Source organism: Sus scrofa, chromosome 1 (genome assembly GCF_000003025.6).
Source record: "Sus scrofa isolate TJ Tabasco breed Duroc chromosome 1, Sscrofa11.1, whole genome shotgun sequence".
Classification (NCBI taxonomy): domain Eukaryota; kingdom Metazoa; phylum Chordata; class Mammalia; order Artiodactyla; family Suidae; genus Sus; species Sus scrofa.
Genome location: NC_010443.5, coordinates 71345751 through 71361784, shown reverse-complemented (window position 1 = coordinate 71361784; position 16034 = coordinate 71345751). Strand labels below are relative to the sequence as shown.

The 16034-nt window shown below is 41.3% G+C and overlaps 2 protein-coding genes across 4 annotated transcripts in view; one reads left to right on the top strand and one right to left on the bottom strand.

Annotated features, from left to right (window-relative positions):
• The window catches only part of LOC106508909, a 62179-nt gene extending 59806 nt beyond the window's left edge, over positions 1-2373 (bottom strand). Inside the window, exons 1-3 of the mRNA XM_021084573.1 lie at positions 2291-2373; positions 2013-2196; positions 825-1706 (exon numbers count right to left, since the gene is read on the bottom strand). Coding sequence (XP_020940232.1) covers positions 954-1706; positions 2013-2196; positions 2291-2373 — 1020 coding nt within the window. The 3' untranslated portion in view covers positions 825-953. The remainder of the gene's footprint in view (positions 1-824; positions 1707-2012; positions 2197-2290) is intronic.
• BVES (blood vessel epicardial substance) overlaps positions 1530-16034 on the top strand; it is a 43902-nt gene continuing 29397 nt past the window's right edge. The window contains 5 exon segments of one of the 3 annotated variants that reach the window (NM_001348416.1): positions 1530-1714; positions 5548-5784; positions 8568-8692; positions 11542-11729; positions 12602-12710. In NM_001348416.1, coding sequence (NP_001335345.1) covers positions 5559-5784; positions 8568-8692; positions 11542-11729; positions 12602-12710 — 648 coding nt within the window. In that variant the 5' untranslated portion in view covers positions 1530-1714; positions 5548-5558. 3 annotated transcript variants of the gene reach the window in all.

Below are 16034 nucleotides of genomic sequence, written 5' to 3'. Positions count from 1 at the left end.
TAATATCTGTTTATAAATCAATTTTAATGGCTGCTTAGAACAAGATTGTTTGGATGTCCTATAATTTACTTAGTCCCCTATAGTTAGAATTTAGATTATTTCCAGTGTTTGTCATTATAAGCCATCCTCAAATATCCATGCAAAGATAGATTTATGCACATTTATTACTAAACCTTACTTAATATGTACGTAGTGGTAGCTATCAAAATGGCTGGCCAAGCAGCTAAAAAGAAAAAGACTCTGAAGAAGCAGCCTTGAAAATGAATCTTGGGCCGTTAGAGCAAATTTCAAATGTGAGAGACAGAGCTTTGTAAGTAGAATATATATTCACATACATAGAATTTACTATGTACCACACACCATTCTAAGCCTCTTATATATATCTAGCCATTTAGTCCTCAACACAAGAGGAAACAGACACAGAAAAGCCACGTAACTTCCCCAAGGTCACACAGTCAGTTGGTAGCAGAGGCAGGATTCAAACCTGGCCTGTGCAGCACTATCGCCCAGGTTCTTGAAGACGCTGCTTCTCCACTAGACAGACTTGGCGCGTGTGCACACCCAGGTACTCACTTTATAACGTACTTGTGGTCTTTAGGTCATGTTTGGCACGCAGGAAAAACCTCATCTTCTTATAATCAGCACAAATTCTATCCGTCCACGGGACACTTCTGGCTGGAAACTGAATGCCTAGCTAACCTTACTTACTCTTTTGTCCTCCAACTCCTCCCCTATACCAATTCTTCATTAATTCACCCAGCATTCCTCACCCAAAAGAACGATCCTCTATAAAAGTAATGATGGATTGGACCATACTTTCATACCTTGGTTTTCAATGCCAAACACACGTGCCAGATTCAGATGGAGCTTTGCCTACAGCTGAGGGCCAGGCGCCTCCACGAGAATGTAAATTTCGGATAAGTATCCTCCTTCTATGGAAATAAAACCGTGGCTCAGGTCGACGCGCCCTTCCAAGTGCCCCTGCAGCAGCAGGGCTGGCTTGCTCCCGCTCCTTGCCGGGTCCCCGGAGGCGCTGTCCCGCGTCCCTGTGGACCAAACGGCCAACCTTCGCTGCCATGCTCGGACGCCGATTGCGCACTCTCCCGGTTCTTCCGGCTTGTGCGGAGATGCTGGCGTTTGTCCCAGAAAGGAATTGTGCGAATGGGTCGTTTGATTTTGTGGGGAAAAGAAGGATCTAGTTCTTCTATTCCTGATTGCTCTCTCTGCGAGAACCCTGTTGCTCGAGTTATCCCCACGGAGATGAGCAACCAACGCCGCTGACCCCAAAACGCTCCTCGCCCCCCACTCATGCCCAAACAAGGACAGAACCGAGAAGTAGGGAGGAAACCAGGAAAGAAAGAAGCGGGTGTTTCAAATGTACCACGCTTGTGCAGACGCGGCGGCGACTTGGAAGAGCCGGGCGGGGAGTCCTGGCCAAGGCCGGGGACTCCGCCCGCCGGGGGGCGCCGGGGCGCCGGGCGCGTGCGCGGTGCGGCCCCAGCCCTGGCTGCGGTCTCCGCTATGCCTATTTTAGTCAAAGCCGCTGCCAGCGCTGGGACCCGGCATCCGCGCAGCAGCCTTCTGACCCGCGGATCCGCCGAGGCTTTCGCGTCTGGCGCCCGTCGAGCCGTCGCGTCCGTGTCCCTCGCGTCCCGCCGCTGACTCCCCAAACTTTGGCCAGCGCCGCCCAGGCTCTGCTCCAGGGACTAGCCAGGTAAGGAGCGGGAGGCGCAGCTGTCGGCGGCTCCCCCAGCGCGCCCGGCTGTTTGCAGCCCAGCTCTCCCCCGGCTAAATCGGGAACCGAAAGTTGGATCCCTGCTCGGTTGGGAGCAACTTTGCACTCCCGGGCAGCGGCTGCCTGTTTTCCAAGCCTCGGCCGCCGGGATCCCCGCCCTCGCCTTTCTAGCCGCGCCTTCCCGGGGTTCCCTGTCCTTGGAAGCCGCCCTTCACCCCGGTTTTGGGCTTCGCGCTCAGAGACCCTCAGGTGTCAGCTGCCGCCACTCGGGTCTGACAGCGCCAGCGTCCTCGGGCGCTCCGGCCTCATCGGGTGGCCATTCCCGCGCTCTGCTGCCCTCAAGCCGTGGATGAGCCTGGCCTTTCCTCTCCCGGCGAGGCTCCCGGGGCTCCCGGTCCGCGAACCTACTACGGCTCCTCCTCGCCCCCTGTAGGGCCGCTAGGCGCACGGTACCGCCCGCCCTGGCTTGGCGCAGGGAATGCGAAGTGGGTCAAGGCGCTCACTACCCACACCCCGGAGCCCGAGAGCTTCGGGTCAAGAAGAGCTGACACTGACCCTCTCTCATTAAGGAGCAAGGTGAACAGGGCGCCTGGGGAGCGCAGATAGCTGGAGAACCCGTGATCCACCCGCGCCTTCATTTTTGAGGCTTTAGGAAACCGGTTGCTGGCCGGACAAGTCCCAGAAACTGTTGGCTTTGAGGCAAGAATAAGTGTGAAAAGACTCTTAGCAACTTAATGCCTTTTGCCATTCCGAAGATATGCCAAGGTTCAGTTAGAATTGCAGAATGAATTGAGCGAGTCTACCAGCACCACTTTTGCTCACCGCTGTTACCTTTTTCAATTCTGTAGGTTGGTGAAGGGTTAATGTTAGTTCCGCCTTTATCTGTTCAGCCCTGCACACACCTATTTGAAAACCAGTAGATATACAGGACTTTACTAGAACAGGGACTTTAAGGAATTTGACTCCGGGAACTAATAGGAGAAAGAAAATTTGCCTTGATTTCGTCAAAATTAATCTGAACGTTTCTCAACTTACCTGTCTAACTTTTCCTTGTTAGATCAATTCGTTCTCAGCATAAAGGATAGTTCAGCTTAAGCCACATAATTCCTTTAAGTAGTGGTCAAAAGAAGCTGAAATCGGCAAGATCCGATCGATATTTATTGACAATAGGTTACTGGTGTTTCAAAATAGAGACACAGGTAAGTATACATAGGTAAATAATAGACTTTGTATGTTATAAACATACAAAAATGAATCATATATTATGTTAATTACTATGCAATATGTAATACATAGAGAAAATAAAATGAATATATGGACTATATATTTTTAATACATTGCGGTGCATCAAAATGTGTTGTAGGATTATCTCATCTTTTAAAGATTCATATTACTGTGTCCTTGGTTCTTGGGTTAGTAGATCATAGTTTTCCTGTCATTTCTCTTGACCAGAAATTAATTCTTTAGTGCCACTTGGAGAACTTTTAAAAGCTTGAAATTTAATTACAGTGGTTTAGTTGGCAGTAGGTGTAATAAGTGAATCTAAAGGGGAATATGTATTCATTAACTGACTATAGAAATATGAGTTAGAGCCACAGACTAGTAAAACTGGGAGGGCTTTCAAAGATAACATATCCAGTTGTCTCAATTCCGAGGAAAAAGGTGACCCAAGGAGCAGAAGTGACTTCCCCTGGCTTATGTGTCTCCCTGGGGCTTGTGGTATAGAACCTCACCCTCTCAACCTCAGGAAGGCTTGGTACTCTCTTGTCTTTACCACTGAGGTTTGGGGCGACCGAAAAGTAATTTCCAAAAGTGTTTGTCATTCTTTTGTAACTTCTTCCATATGGCTTTCACGTCTGCCTCTGGCATTCTCTGCAGAGTCTAGGCCTTGGATATACCTAGACGAATGTGACACTGTCCCTGCCCCATAAAGAACATAGGGTAATTAGAGGAACAAATGGGACAGTGGGAGTGAAAGCACCTTCTAAACTGCCTAGAAATGGTAATTATTATTAGCTTACATAATGCTAATGCATAAGCTAATGTTGACATCATGAGTATTGCAGGACATTTAATATCATTCTTCCTCCTGAAGAAATGATGAGATTGAGTCTGGCTTGGTTCTTGAAAACAAACTTTTTATAAATTGAGTTTTTGAAATAATGATGCCTCCCCATCCCAATAGGCTTATATTTTTATTGTCTCAAACATTTGGAAAGAAGGGGATTAAGAAGGGAATATAGCCAGTATTTTATTATAACTATAAATGATAGCCTTTAAAAATTGTAAATCACTAGATTGTGCACCTATAACTTATGTAATACACATCAAGTATACTGACGTGAAAAAAACACTTGGAAAGTAGTTGAACTTTTATGATTTCTTTCCTTTTTGTACCAAATCTATATCTAATTCAGCTATTTCTCGTATTTATGATCTGTTTTAGAATTATAGAAAGAGCTCTTTAATTGACTTGATCATTTCATTCATAATTTATAAATTTGGGTATGTATGTTTTTCCATTATCTTAAGAGATATGGAATTATTTCACATTAATCTGTTAACATCCTTTCAAAAAGCCCAACCCAATGCAATTTATTCTACCACCTAAAACCTTTAGTTTTTTTTTGTTTTGTTTTTTTTTGTTTTGTTTTTTTTTAGTAATAAAAAAAATGGAAAAGTAAGGCTTATGGCACACTCTTCTTTGGAAAGAAATTCATATTTCTAAATTCAATCTAAAGGTATTTTGGGTCCCTGTTTGGAATTCTTTCTCTGAAACAGAGCAATTCAAACATTCTGTAAAACTACATAATTTTTGACAGGGGCCAATTTGTATAATTAATAATAGGAAGAGTTTTTTTAAGTACCAGGAAACAAAGACAGATCATATAGTCAGGAAATAATGGCCCTTTGCATTAAGGCTTAGGTAGGCATGTGTAAAATGTATATTCTTTGAAATGTATTTGCTACAGATTCTAATACTAAGTAGGCAAATGTACATTCACGACTCCTCCTCCATGTAAGGAAATTTACTACTTTCCAATTTGTGAGATGCTACCAGTTAGAATTTTTATGGGAAAGAAAGTAGATTTTTATTTATTATTTTTAGATCTTTAGGCAGGTAGAGAAGGAGTAAATGTAAAGTCTCTCTCTACAGAGACTCTCTATAAATAAATAATGTATTTACCATGTGCATATGCGAGAACATGGAATGTATATATGTATTACATAGTGATTTAACAACAGCATAAAATTAGAACCTTCCAAATATCCTAAGCCTTCAAATAGTAAATAATAGGGTGTTAATTTTTTTTGAAAGTATGAAAAAAAATCTGTTTTTCTAGTTATTTTTCCTGTGTTTGGTTGGAGTCAGTGTCACCAGTGGGACTATGATGGAAAGCTATGATAAATAACTTTGTAATTGCTGTGGTTTATGAACATTGGTTTTTGTCTTTGAGACTAGTTAATTCCCTTATTCCTCTCTCCTCCAAGTATGTTTAGATACAAGTATATAAATATATGGAGATATATATCTATCTATAGACATATATCTATGTCAAGGAATAGTAGTACACTATGCTAAGTATTTTATATATTTCATTTAATCATAAAGTCAGTGAAGTATTATCATTAACTGATAAGGATATATTTAAAATGTGACAGAGCCGGGATTTGAACCTGGGCCTAATTCATAAACACCAGAGAAATCTATTCATTAACATTTAGGTCACAGAAATAATTTGGTGTAACACCCATTGGGGTGATAAAATACAGCTGTCATTTTTTTATCTTCCTTTTGTTTGTTTTTATAGGAATTTTCAAGATGAATTACACCGAGTCCAGCCCATTGGCAGAATCAACAGCCATAGGTTTCACACCTGAGTTAGGAAGTATCACACCTGTGCCTTCCAATGAGACCACCTGCGAAAACTGGCGAGAGATACATCATCTAGTGTTTCATGTAGCAAATATTTTTTTTGCCATTGGGTTGGTTCTTCCAACTACTCTTCACCTTCATATGATACTTCTTAGGGGAATGTTAACTATAGGTAAGATACCTAACTGAGATTTTATGTAACCTTTCTATAACTGGCATTAGATGGACTTTGTATGGGGGGCTTCTGAGTACTCCTCTGTCAGGTCTATAGCATACCAAAAAATTAAGTCTTCATTAACAAATTAACAGTAGATCAGGTAACTGAGAACACAGGCTCACCCTTGTGTACTTTAGATAAAGCTAAGTATGTGTTCATGAGTTGTTTAGGTTTTCCAGATATCAGAAAATCCATCCATGAGTGAGAATGTGAACCTTGAAGCCATTCCAACTCTGAAACTGGGGTGATAACCTTTCTATACCTTGGTTTCCCCATGTGTTAAATAAGGGTAAGAATAATATCACCTCCTGAGGTAGTGAGAATTAGGTGTGTGTGTGAGAGAGATATTTGACTTATAATAATGCCTGGCACATGGTAAATACTCCAGAGTTTCAAATCTCATTATTTGAATAGCCGTTTACTTTCTCTGACCAGTAAAGCAACAATGGGAACAAAAACAGTTACCCAGACACAATTGTTCAAGTAAAATTGGGGGGAGAGGGGACATTCCATTAACCCTGATGAAGCAGATTAAATTAATTCTCATCAAAATACTAAAATGATCCAATTTACTATTTCAGCCAGTGATTCCTAACAAATTAGTCGATATGATTATGTCCCTGATGATTCATTTATTCAGGTGCATTTTTGAGCACCTGTAATATGTCATACAGAGACTGAAGAATGCAGTCTCCGTCCTTGAGAAGGACACTCTTTTGGGGGCCAGAGAGAAACAGATGGGCAGGTGGTCACATACGATACATCAGATGCTATGCTGCAGGTGTGCTCCCAGAGTCTGAGAGAAATGGATGAGGGTCCCACTAAGGAGATGGCATTAGAGCTGGCTTTTGGAAGATGAGGAGAATTTCTGAGTGTGAGTGTGGTATCCAGGTAAAAGACACAGAGGAGAGGAAGATTCCGCATATTGAGGGAGAATGCGGAGTAGTTCATGGTGACTGAAATATATGACAGATGACAAGGAATGGTCAAAGAAGATGCTGGAGGAGTTTCTGCTGTGGTGCAGCTAGTTAAAGATCTGCTGTTGTCTCCGTGCCAGGCACAGGTCACTGCTGAGGCGCGGGTTCCATCCCTAGCCTGATGCAGTAGGTTAAGTATCCAGCATTGCCACAGTTGTGACATAGGTCACATCTGCGGCTCAACTTCAGTCCGTGGCCAGGGAACTCCCATAGGCTGCAGGTGTGGCCAAAAAGAAAATACTGGAAGGATAGCTAGAAGATAGCTTGTAGGACTTCTGTGGCTTGTTACCTCTGAGTAGGGTAGGGATTACAACAGGAGGAGCAGTGTGAATGAGAAAAGAAAACCATACTCTATAAAAATCAAAAGCTAATTCTGAATTTTAAGACAGTTTTGGAGGTGAAACAGGAGGGAGAGAGATCATTAAATGTAACATTTTTATAAATGAAGAAACTGAAGCCCAGAGAAATTAAATGACTCATCCAAAATTAAGACCAGGAGAAAGTGGCCAAACCAGCACTATAATTCAGGTCTTCCAACTTCCTAGTCAGTCCTTCAGTTATGTTACCCTGTCTCCTTTGAGTAATAATATTTTAAATGTCTTCAATATTTAGTATATAATGTTATCTAAAGAACATTACATTTTTATGTTTTGGGCTATTACTCCAGTGTCCCAAATTACTCAGATGAAATTTAAAATTGCAAATGAATAATTTTTTTAAATGGGAGGTTAGTTTTGATGTGCATATATGCTGTTGATATACTTGTATTGATCATTAGTATTTATAATTTTATTTTAAATTAAAAATATATATTGAATCTTCTATCATAAAATTGATCTCCCAAAACTGCAAATTTGTACAGACTTCTTGGAAAACAGTCCTTTAATGTCATCAAAACCTATAAAGTTCCTTCCCCTGGCACACTGTCAGGTAATCCCCTCTAAGCAAGCAGTCATAAAAACAGATAACATTTTTATGTAGAAACCTGTTTTGGCTACTTACCAGAAATTACAGCCAAAATATTTCATCTGTCTACCAGTAGGGAGATGGTTTAAAAATTAGGGTTTAATCAGTTTCAGTCCTTAAAAGCTATGTATATGAAGAGTTTTAATGAAATTGGAACATCACTGCAGTAAGAGAGTAGGTTTTAAATTGTGTATTCTTTAGGTTTGCTTAAGATAAAAATGCATAGAAACTGTGAGAAAGTATTACCTATCAATAGTGGTTTTCTTTAAGTAGTGGAATTATGAGGGGTTTTTTTTTCCCCCTTTTAAAAATTGTTTTTTATACTTTGTAAGTTTTCTGCAAAAAAGCACCATTTGGTTTTGTTTATTTTTGGTAATCAGACAAAAAACAAAATGTAACTTTTTTTTTTCTTGTTCTTTTTAGGGCTGCACTTGCAACATAGGGAGGTTCCCAGGGTAGGGGTCTAGTTGGAGTTGTTGCTGCCAGCCTACGCCACAGCCACAGCAATTCCAGATCCAAGCTGCGTTTGCAGCCTACACCACAGCTCATGGCAACACTGGATCCTTAACCCACTGATCAAGGCCAAGGATCGAACCTGCAACCTCATGGTTCCTAGTTGGATTCGTTTCCGTTGCGCCATGACAGGAACTCTCAAAATGTAGCTTAATATGATTTTTGGCTTAGGTGTTTCTAAGAAGTGTTTGGTGTATTTTATATACAGAGGACCACAAATGTCTTAAGCTACTTGCTGAAGCTACTCTCGATGTGTAACATGCCTACTTCATTGTTCAACAGGATGTACCCTTTATATCGTCTGGGCCACTCTCTACCGCTGTGCCTTGGATATCATGATCTGGAACTCTGTGTTCCTGGGGATCAACGTTTTGCATCTTTCATATCTTTTGTACAAGAAGAGACCGGTAATTACTAAGAATTAATTATCAAGGGAGAGACTTTAACACTGAAAAACTTTTGAAGTATTTTGTTCAGACTTGAGAATGAGTGCCTAGCATCTTGAGACCCTTTTAATATCATTTTGCTGAAGATTTAACTTTCTATGTGCATGTCCCTGAAAGTAGCACACTTGAATACCATGAAATTTGTTCTACAAATGACTAAAAACATTTTTAATCATTAGGGCAATTTACATTATTCTCTCTTTTTAGAACTATATTATTTCTTTTGCCTAATGATGTTCCATTATCACTTGGGACTGTCTTTGCCTAGCTATAAAATTAAGTACTCATAGACAATGTCCATAAACATGCTAAAGATTGACAAATAGCTTGTGCTATTTTTCATGTTATTTTTAAAATGTAATGACTAATTATTTTTTCTTATGCCCCAAACACTCATTCAAGGAAATCACCGTTTGGGTGAGTTATTATTAAAAACATTACATTTAACTTTTTCTTTTCCACTCTAATTCATCTTGTGTTTTCTTGGTCATACCAAGAACAAACAGATGTAAATCATGCCATGGCCCTTTGCTGACTCTCCAAAGACCACAGAAATATTCAGTAAAGTAAAAGATATAAAGCTTGCTCTAATCTTATGTTCAAAGCCAGCCAGTCATGTAGAAAACTAAACCATTAGAAAACCAGGCAATTCATAGGAAGTTATAATTTCAGTGATACAGATTATATATATATAAAATAGGCATTCCATTAGATTGTCACCTCCTCAAACATTGTAACCCAGGCTCTTTTGTTTACTGTATTAGTCAGATTTCACTATTATGCTGTATAAGTGATCTGAAAATCCCAGTGCCATATAACAGTAACAGGTGTTTTTTCCTCACTCACCTGACTGTGGCAGCCTGTGTGTCAACCGTGATTGTATTCCAGGTGTCTTCTTTATTTCAGAGTCTCTGCTGAAGCTGCAGTTTCTATTTGGACATGACATGTATTCCTAGGGCAGAGAGAAAAATATAAGAGAACAAAAATGATACACAATGTCTTTTAAAACTTCTGCTCAGAAGAGGCATGTGTCAATTCTGTTCCCATTTCATTGGCCAAAGAAATGACATGGCCAAGCCAGATAATGTGGGAGTGGGATGGCATAAGAGGATATACAATCCTCTTACAGGAGGTGGGAGCAGCAAATAGCTGGAAACAATACTGTCATCTACCACACTGACTGTTGTATTCTCAATTCCTGCCAACCATGATTGGCATTTAATAGGTGCTCAGAAAAACATTTGGTAAGTGGATGCTTTCAAAGAGAAGAATTAAGAGGGCTTCAAGGTGTTGTTGTTTGTTTGTTTTTAGGGCCAAACCTGAGGCACGTGGAAGTTCCCAGGCTAGGGGTCAAATTGGAGCTACAGCTGCTGGCCTATGCTATAGCCACAGCAAAGCAGGATCCGAGCCGCATCTGCAACCTACACCACAGCTCATGGCAATGCCGGATCCTTAATTAACCCACTGAGCAAGGCCAAGGATCAAACCGGAATCCTCATGGTTCCTAGTCAGGTTCGTTAACCACTGAGCCATGAAGGGAACTCCTAAGAGGGTTTCAAGAAGGAATTAGTACTTGAGTAAAAACTTTCAGGATGAGCAGATTATGAATATTAATCAAATTTGTCAGTTCGTATGTTCGTTGCTATGCCACATTGGGTAGTATGCATGCCGGAAGCGAGACATATTTGTGAATAAATTATTTTAAACACTCATTACGAGAGCTCTAAGGTAGATGATAATAATAATCAGGATTTTATCTTTTGAATATCAACTTACTAGGACCCCTAGTTCTAAACCTAAGATTCAAAAGTTGCTAATGTGATGGTAGCAACAAGGAAATATTACTTAGTATCTGTGCTTTTGTTTCTTCTTCGACTATAAACTTACCTTTTTGGAAACTATAAATGCTAGGTCCTAATTAAAATGAAACGGCAGGACACATGGGAGCATTGGAAAGGCTGCAGAGACATCTGAGCAGCCCTCATCAGTTGGGTTTCTAAGTTTCACGTCTTGGTTGCCGTTGATTCCATTGAAATAGATGATCCTTTAAACCCCTAAGTGCATTCACACGCAGTTCTGATTTCCCACATTTGCTGGGCCCAAAGGCAGGGCATGACCTGGGCCTTGGATAGTCTGACAGCGGTGGATGATTGAGCCCTTTTGCTTTCTCTTCTGGTAGCCTTCGGGTTCTCCATTCTACCAAATTTAGGGTAGCTCAAGGTGCAACTGCTACATGGAAACCTTTTTACGACACTTCACTTTGCTTCAGAATAAGTAAAAGAGAAGATTGCCGCTGTGGATGTTTGTTTTCCTATATTAACGTGTTGGATAACAGTCACATAAAGTGTGTAATGTATGTATCTTCATAAATTTGTATCCAAGTTGATCCTACTTTATGTGCTTATTTTCTTGCTGTAATATTTCAAAGTTAGTGCAGTTTCTTTCTGTGAAACAAAGTGTTCTAAAAATGAAGGGGCCTTGCGTTATTTATAGAAAATGCAGAGATTGGCAAGGTGAGTGTTGTGAACCGCATTCAGAACCTCCACAGCTGCTTTACAGGGAGAGATGTAATCAGCAGCGCAGATCTTCACCATATGTTCTCAGAGTCCAGGTGAACTGCAGAAGTGCCCTTTTAACACCTAAACTTGTGTCACTGCTTACTCTCTGTGGTAAGGTTCGCCTGAGCAAAACACCCAAGGGTGATAGCACATGCTACAGACTTGTCCGCTCTCAAAACCTCATTTAGACCACAGAAGCCAATGTTTCAGTCTTGCGCCTTAGTACAGCATCTGGTCATTGCTGTGTTTCAGGTGAAGATCGAAAAGGAACTCAAAGGCATCTACCAGCGATTGTTTGAACCACTCCGTGTGCCTCCAGATCTGTTCAAAAGATTAACAGGACAGTTTTGCATGATCCAAACGTTGAAAAAGGGCCAGGCCTATGCTGCAGAGGATAAAACCTCAGTTGACGACCGTCTGAGTATTCTCCTGAAAGGAAAGTAAGTGCTCTGTGGAAACTGAAATGCCTCCGTTGCCTTGAACCTTCCCATGGCCTCTGGGCAGGAGATGAATGGAAGGGAATCTTGCCAACCAATGGAGGAGGTGGTCACAGAGTTGGCGGTTGGTGAACTTCCACTGGACAGCTTGCAGTTAGAAAGAATGTACTGCTCCGCATCTTGTTGATATCAGGATTTTCATTTGTGCATAGTTTTCACCTTTGCGGGGGGGGGGGAGGTTTTGTTTAAATTTAATGAGGCAGAATTGAAGTAGGTTTAAATTAGGTATTAAAATTTAAGAAGCTTCAGAGTTCCCGTGTGGCTCAGCAGGTTAAGGATCTGGCATTGTCACAGCAGTGGCTAAGGACACTGCTCTGGCATGGGTTTGATCCCTGATCTGGGAACTAACACATGCCATAAGTGCGGCCAAAAAAAAATTTAAGAAGCTTATAGTGTTTCAGAGGTGACTTGCTTATTTTTTTGAATGTCACAAAACAACTTCCAGGAATATCAGTCTCCTGAGGAGAAAGCTAGTGTCTATTGCCCTGGCATAGATATTTATACAACTTCTTTCCCTCTCAAAAGTGCCCTGGTTTGAGTAGTAAATTTTATGGTCATTCCAGCTATAACAGTGATGATAACTATTGGAAGGCCCATGTCCCCTTCCATATGGACTCCTTTTTTTCCTTGTTGGTGGTGAAATTTATTTTGAAGTACACACTTGTGCTTCAGTGCTTTTTCATTATGGCAGTCATCTGTGGGGTCTTTAAAACTTGACAAAAATACAAACCCATTAGTTGATGGAGATTTTAAAATGGCTTTCTGTGTTCTGTGTGAAATATCATGTCTTTGTTAACACTAATCTCTGTCCTCAGAATGAAGGTCTCCTATCGAGGACACTTTCTGCATAACATTTACCCCTGTGCCTTCATAGATTCTCCTGAATTTAGATCAACCCAGATGCACAAAGGTGAAAAATTCCAGGTATGTTTTGGCATGAGTTTTCAGGAGATTGAAACAAGTTAACGTCTCATTCAGAATCCAAAGGTTATAGATGGAAAAGTGGCCATGATTTCTTGAAAAAAGAAGTGCCCCTATGGTATATGCAGTATGATCCCATTTTTATAGAACTTAAAGAAGTGTGTGTACGTGCACAAGCAGAGGTCTAGAAAGACCTGATTTAGCCCTCTTGTGAACACTGTCATTTCTGGGGAGTTCCCGTCATGGCTCAGTGGTTAACGAGTCTGACTAAGAACCATGAGGTTGCAGGTTCAATCCCTGGCCTTGCTCAGTGGGTTAAGAATCCAGCGTTGCCGTGAGCTGTGATGTAGGTCACAGATGCGGCTCGGATCTGGCGTTGCTGTGCCTCTGGTGTAGGCTGGTGGCTACAGCTCTGATTAGACCCATAGCCTGGGAACCTCAATATGCCACGGATGCAGCCCTAGAAAAGACAAAAAGACAAACAAAGAAACCAAAAAAACCTGTCATTTCTGGGTTGTGCGCTTAATTGCTTTTTTTGTTTTCCTTTTTTGCTTATTTGAATTGTTATAATTTCTCCGTAGAGAACAGCTAATGCATTCATTATGAGAAAAAGGGGAAAATGTCAGTTATGGATAATTAGTGTTCTTGAAACATTTAATTGGTTACCTTCATTGGGGAAAACCAGATAACTGACTTTGCCCTAGAGAACTTAACTTTGTTAATCCTTATGGGGAAAAAAAAATCTAACCACTATCCTCTTATAGTTAATGAATATCTTTAAGAGCAAAGAACAAAGTTCTTCACAGTTCATGATAATTAGAACCTGACTACTCGGCATGGTTCTTTTTGTATCTTAAAAATATATATATATTCCATTTTGTGACACTTTGTTCTGACTCTTCCTGTCAAGTGTCCAGCTCTCCTATTTCATTCCCCTCATGATTGTTAGGACAATAACCAAGTAATGGGTGAGAGTTTCCTTTAGTCTCAGCTTCAAGATAAAGAGCAGTAAGGAAATAACTTGAGAACAGGGTTTCTTAGGAGCAGGAGGGAGGATGTCTTTAGGTAGAAAATGGAGTAGAAGGATGCTCTCACCTGAGGAAGGAAAACAATCAGTGCTTCTTGATGACAAAATGTTTGAGTCTCATTTTGAGATGCCATACAACTCAGGAGGCCACGTGAAGATGAAAGGAGGCGTTTAGACATTTGTTAAGTTTATGTACAGAGGTTTCAGGCCTGCCATGCTCCCACCCTGCCTGAGTAACCACACAACTTGTTAAAGTTATGTGCATCTTCCAGAAGGACTCATATAAATTTACTACCTGGCTGCAGTGCTGTGTCCAAGCTGCCTGAGCTGACAATACAGGAGGAGAAAGCAGATGCTATAATCCTGGCTCCTCTCGTTTATACTCTCCCTTGTGTTTTCGAGGGTCAGCTGAGCACTGAGACTGATTCTATAGTGTCTTTAATCACCACCATCTTCTTTGGAAGAAGAAATTGTAAGGTGGTCAGAGGCAAAGGAAAGGGAAAAGACTTCAGGGCCACATCTTTTTCCTTTCCTTTGTCTCTGACTGCCTTACAATTTTTTCTTCCAAAGCCCAGCATCTATCTGATACGTCCGTTTCTCTGTTTATAGTCGCAAATGGTTTTACACAATAACTCAGTTTCACATAATCCTAGAGACTGTCATTTGGGGAAAGGGTGGGAACAGAACCTCCTCTATTTTCAGAAGCATACATGGATATATGCATATATATATATATATCCTAGCATATAACATGCACTGTCTTTTCCACCAGACTTCAAATTCTATGTATGATTACATGAAAGAGGGCATTTCTTCTGCTAGTCACACAGTTCTCTTTTTTGGGGGTCCAGGGTTAGGATTTGGTAGTTGAGAAATGTTCCTCGTGATTGATGTGTTCCTCATGTTTCTAAAAACATGACCAAACTCAAGGTCACGGAGTGAAGGAAAGTTAGTCAACTTTTCTCTGCATAGAGTCTGGTGGGCATTTCCTGATTAGCAGTGGATAAAAACTACCCCAGCCATCGCTGAACCTGTGCCGTGTAGAACTGGAGCAGACTCCACCAGAGCAGGCCCTCGGGAGAGATTCTGTTTTGATTGTTTACCAAATGTTCCGACTGGCGGACGCTCAAGAATAAAATAGCTCTTGCACATCTGTTTGGGAGTCTACTGCCTCTTCCCGGACCAAGTTCCCAAATGAAAAAATGTCATGTGTTCCCAAGGACCAGCTTTTCCCTATCTGGGCCTATGGCAGAGGACACTTGGAATTGTCAGTGGCCAGATTTCTCCACCCACATACTCTGTTACCTGCTGGTCTCATTTTTCTCTAACTCTGCCCAGTTATAGGTGTTCTGACAAGACCCTGCTTCTCTTGCCTTTTTATCTTTTTAAATTCATTCTTTAGGAGTTCCCATTGTGGCTCAGTGGAAATGAACCCAGTTACTATCCTTGGGGATGTGGGTTCAATCCCTGGCCTCGCTCAGTGGGTTAAGGATTGGGCCTTGCTGTGAGCTGTGGTGTAGGTCACAGATTCAGCTTGGAGCCCCAGTTGCCGTGGCTGTCGTGTAGACCAGCAGCTACAGCTACAGTTCGACCCCTAGCTTGGCAACTTCTATATGCCGCACCTGCGGCCCTGAAAAAAAAAAAAAAAAAAAAAAGATCCATTCTTTGGCATTCATTCCAATGAGTTCTACAGTAGGGTGGAGGGAGAAGAGAAAGCAAGTGGACTCAATGCCCCTTCAACCTGCACAGCGAATGTTGTTCAGGTACCTGTGGTAATTATAGTGCCAAGCAGAGTAACAGAGTTGAGACAGCAACTTTGAACTTCCAGCTGCTCCCCAGGGCTGTTTTAGCACTTACAGACCCAAGCCACTGCTCAGAACTGCTGGGAAGATCTTGAGTATCATTATTACAAAAGACAGAAGTAGTCTCTGGGGTTTGATTTCTTTGTGCAGTTGCTTTATATCTGGTGAGCTTTGCCATGCCCATTTTTCTTTCAGCTTCCATCTCTCCATTGCCTTCCCAAAGTCAGTCACATGTCCTGTGCTTCGAAGCCTTAAAATCAAACCTTTATTGACTTTAAGGGAAGAGGAATGTCTTGGAGGCAGATGTCCAAGCTCTGGTGAAATAAAGGAAGACTAGGTTTTTGCTGGCATTTCAATAAAACCTTATCTTGGTGCTTAGTAGATCTTTTGGTTGCAAAGCAATTTAATCTGCAAGACCTGACCCTGCTGTGTTTTAGTGTTGATGAGAATGCAAGAAGAATTAGTTGAATAGACCACGTTCTGGACATTTTCATGTTC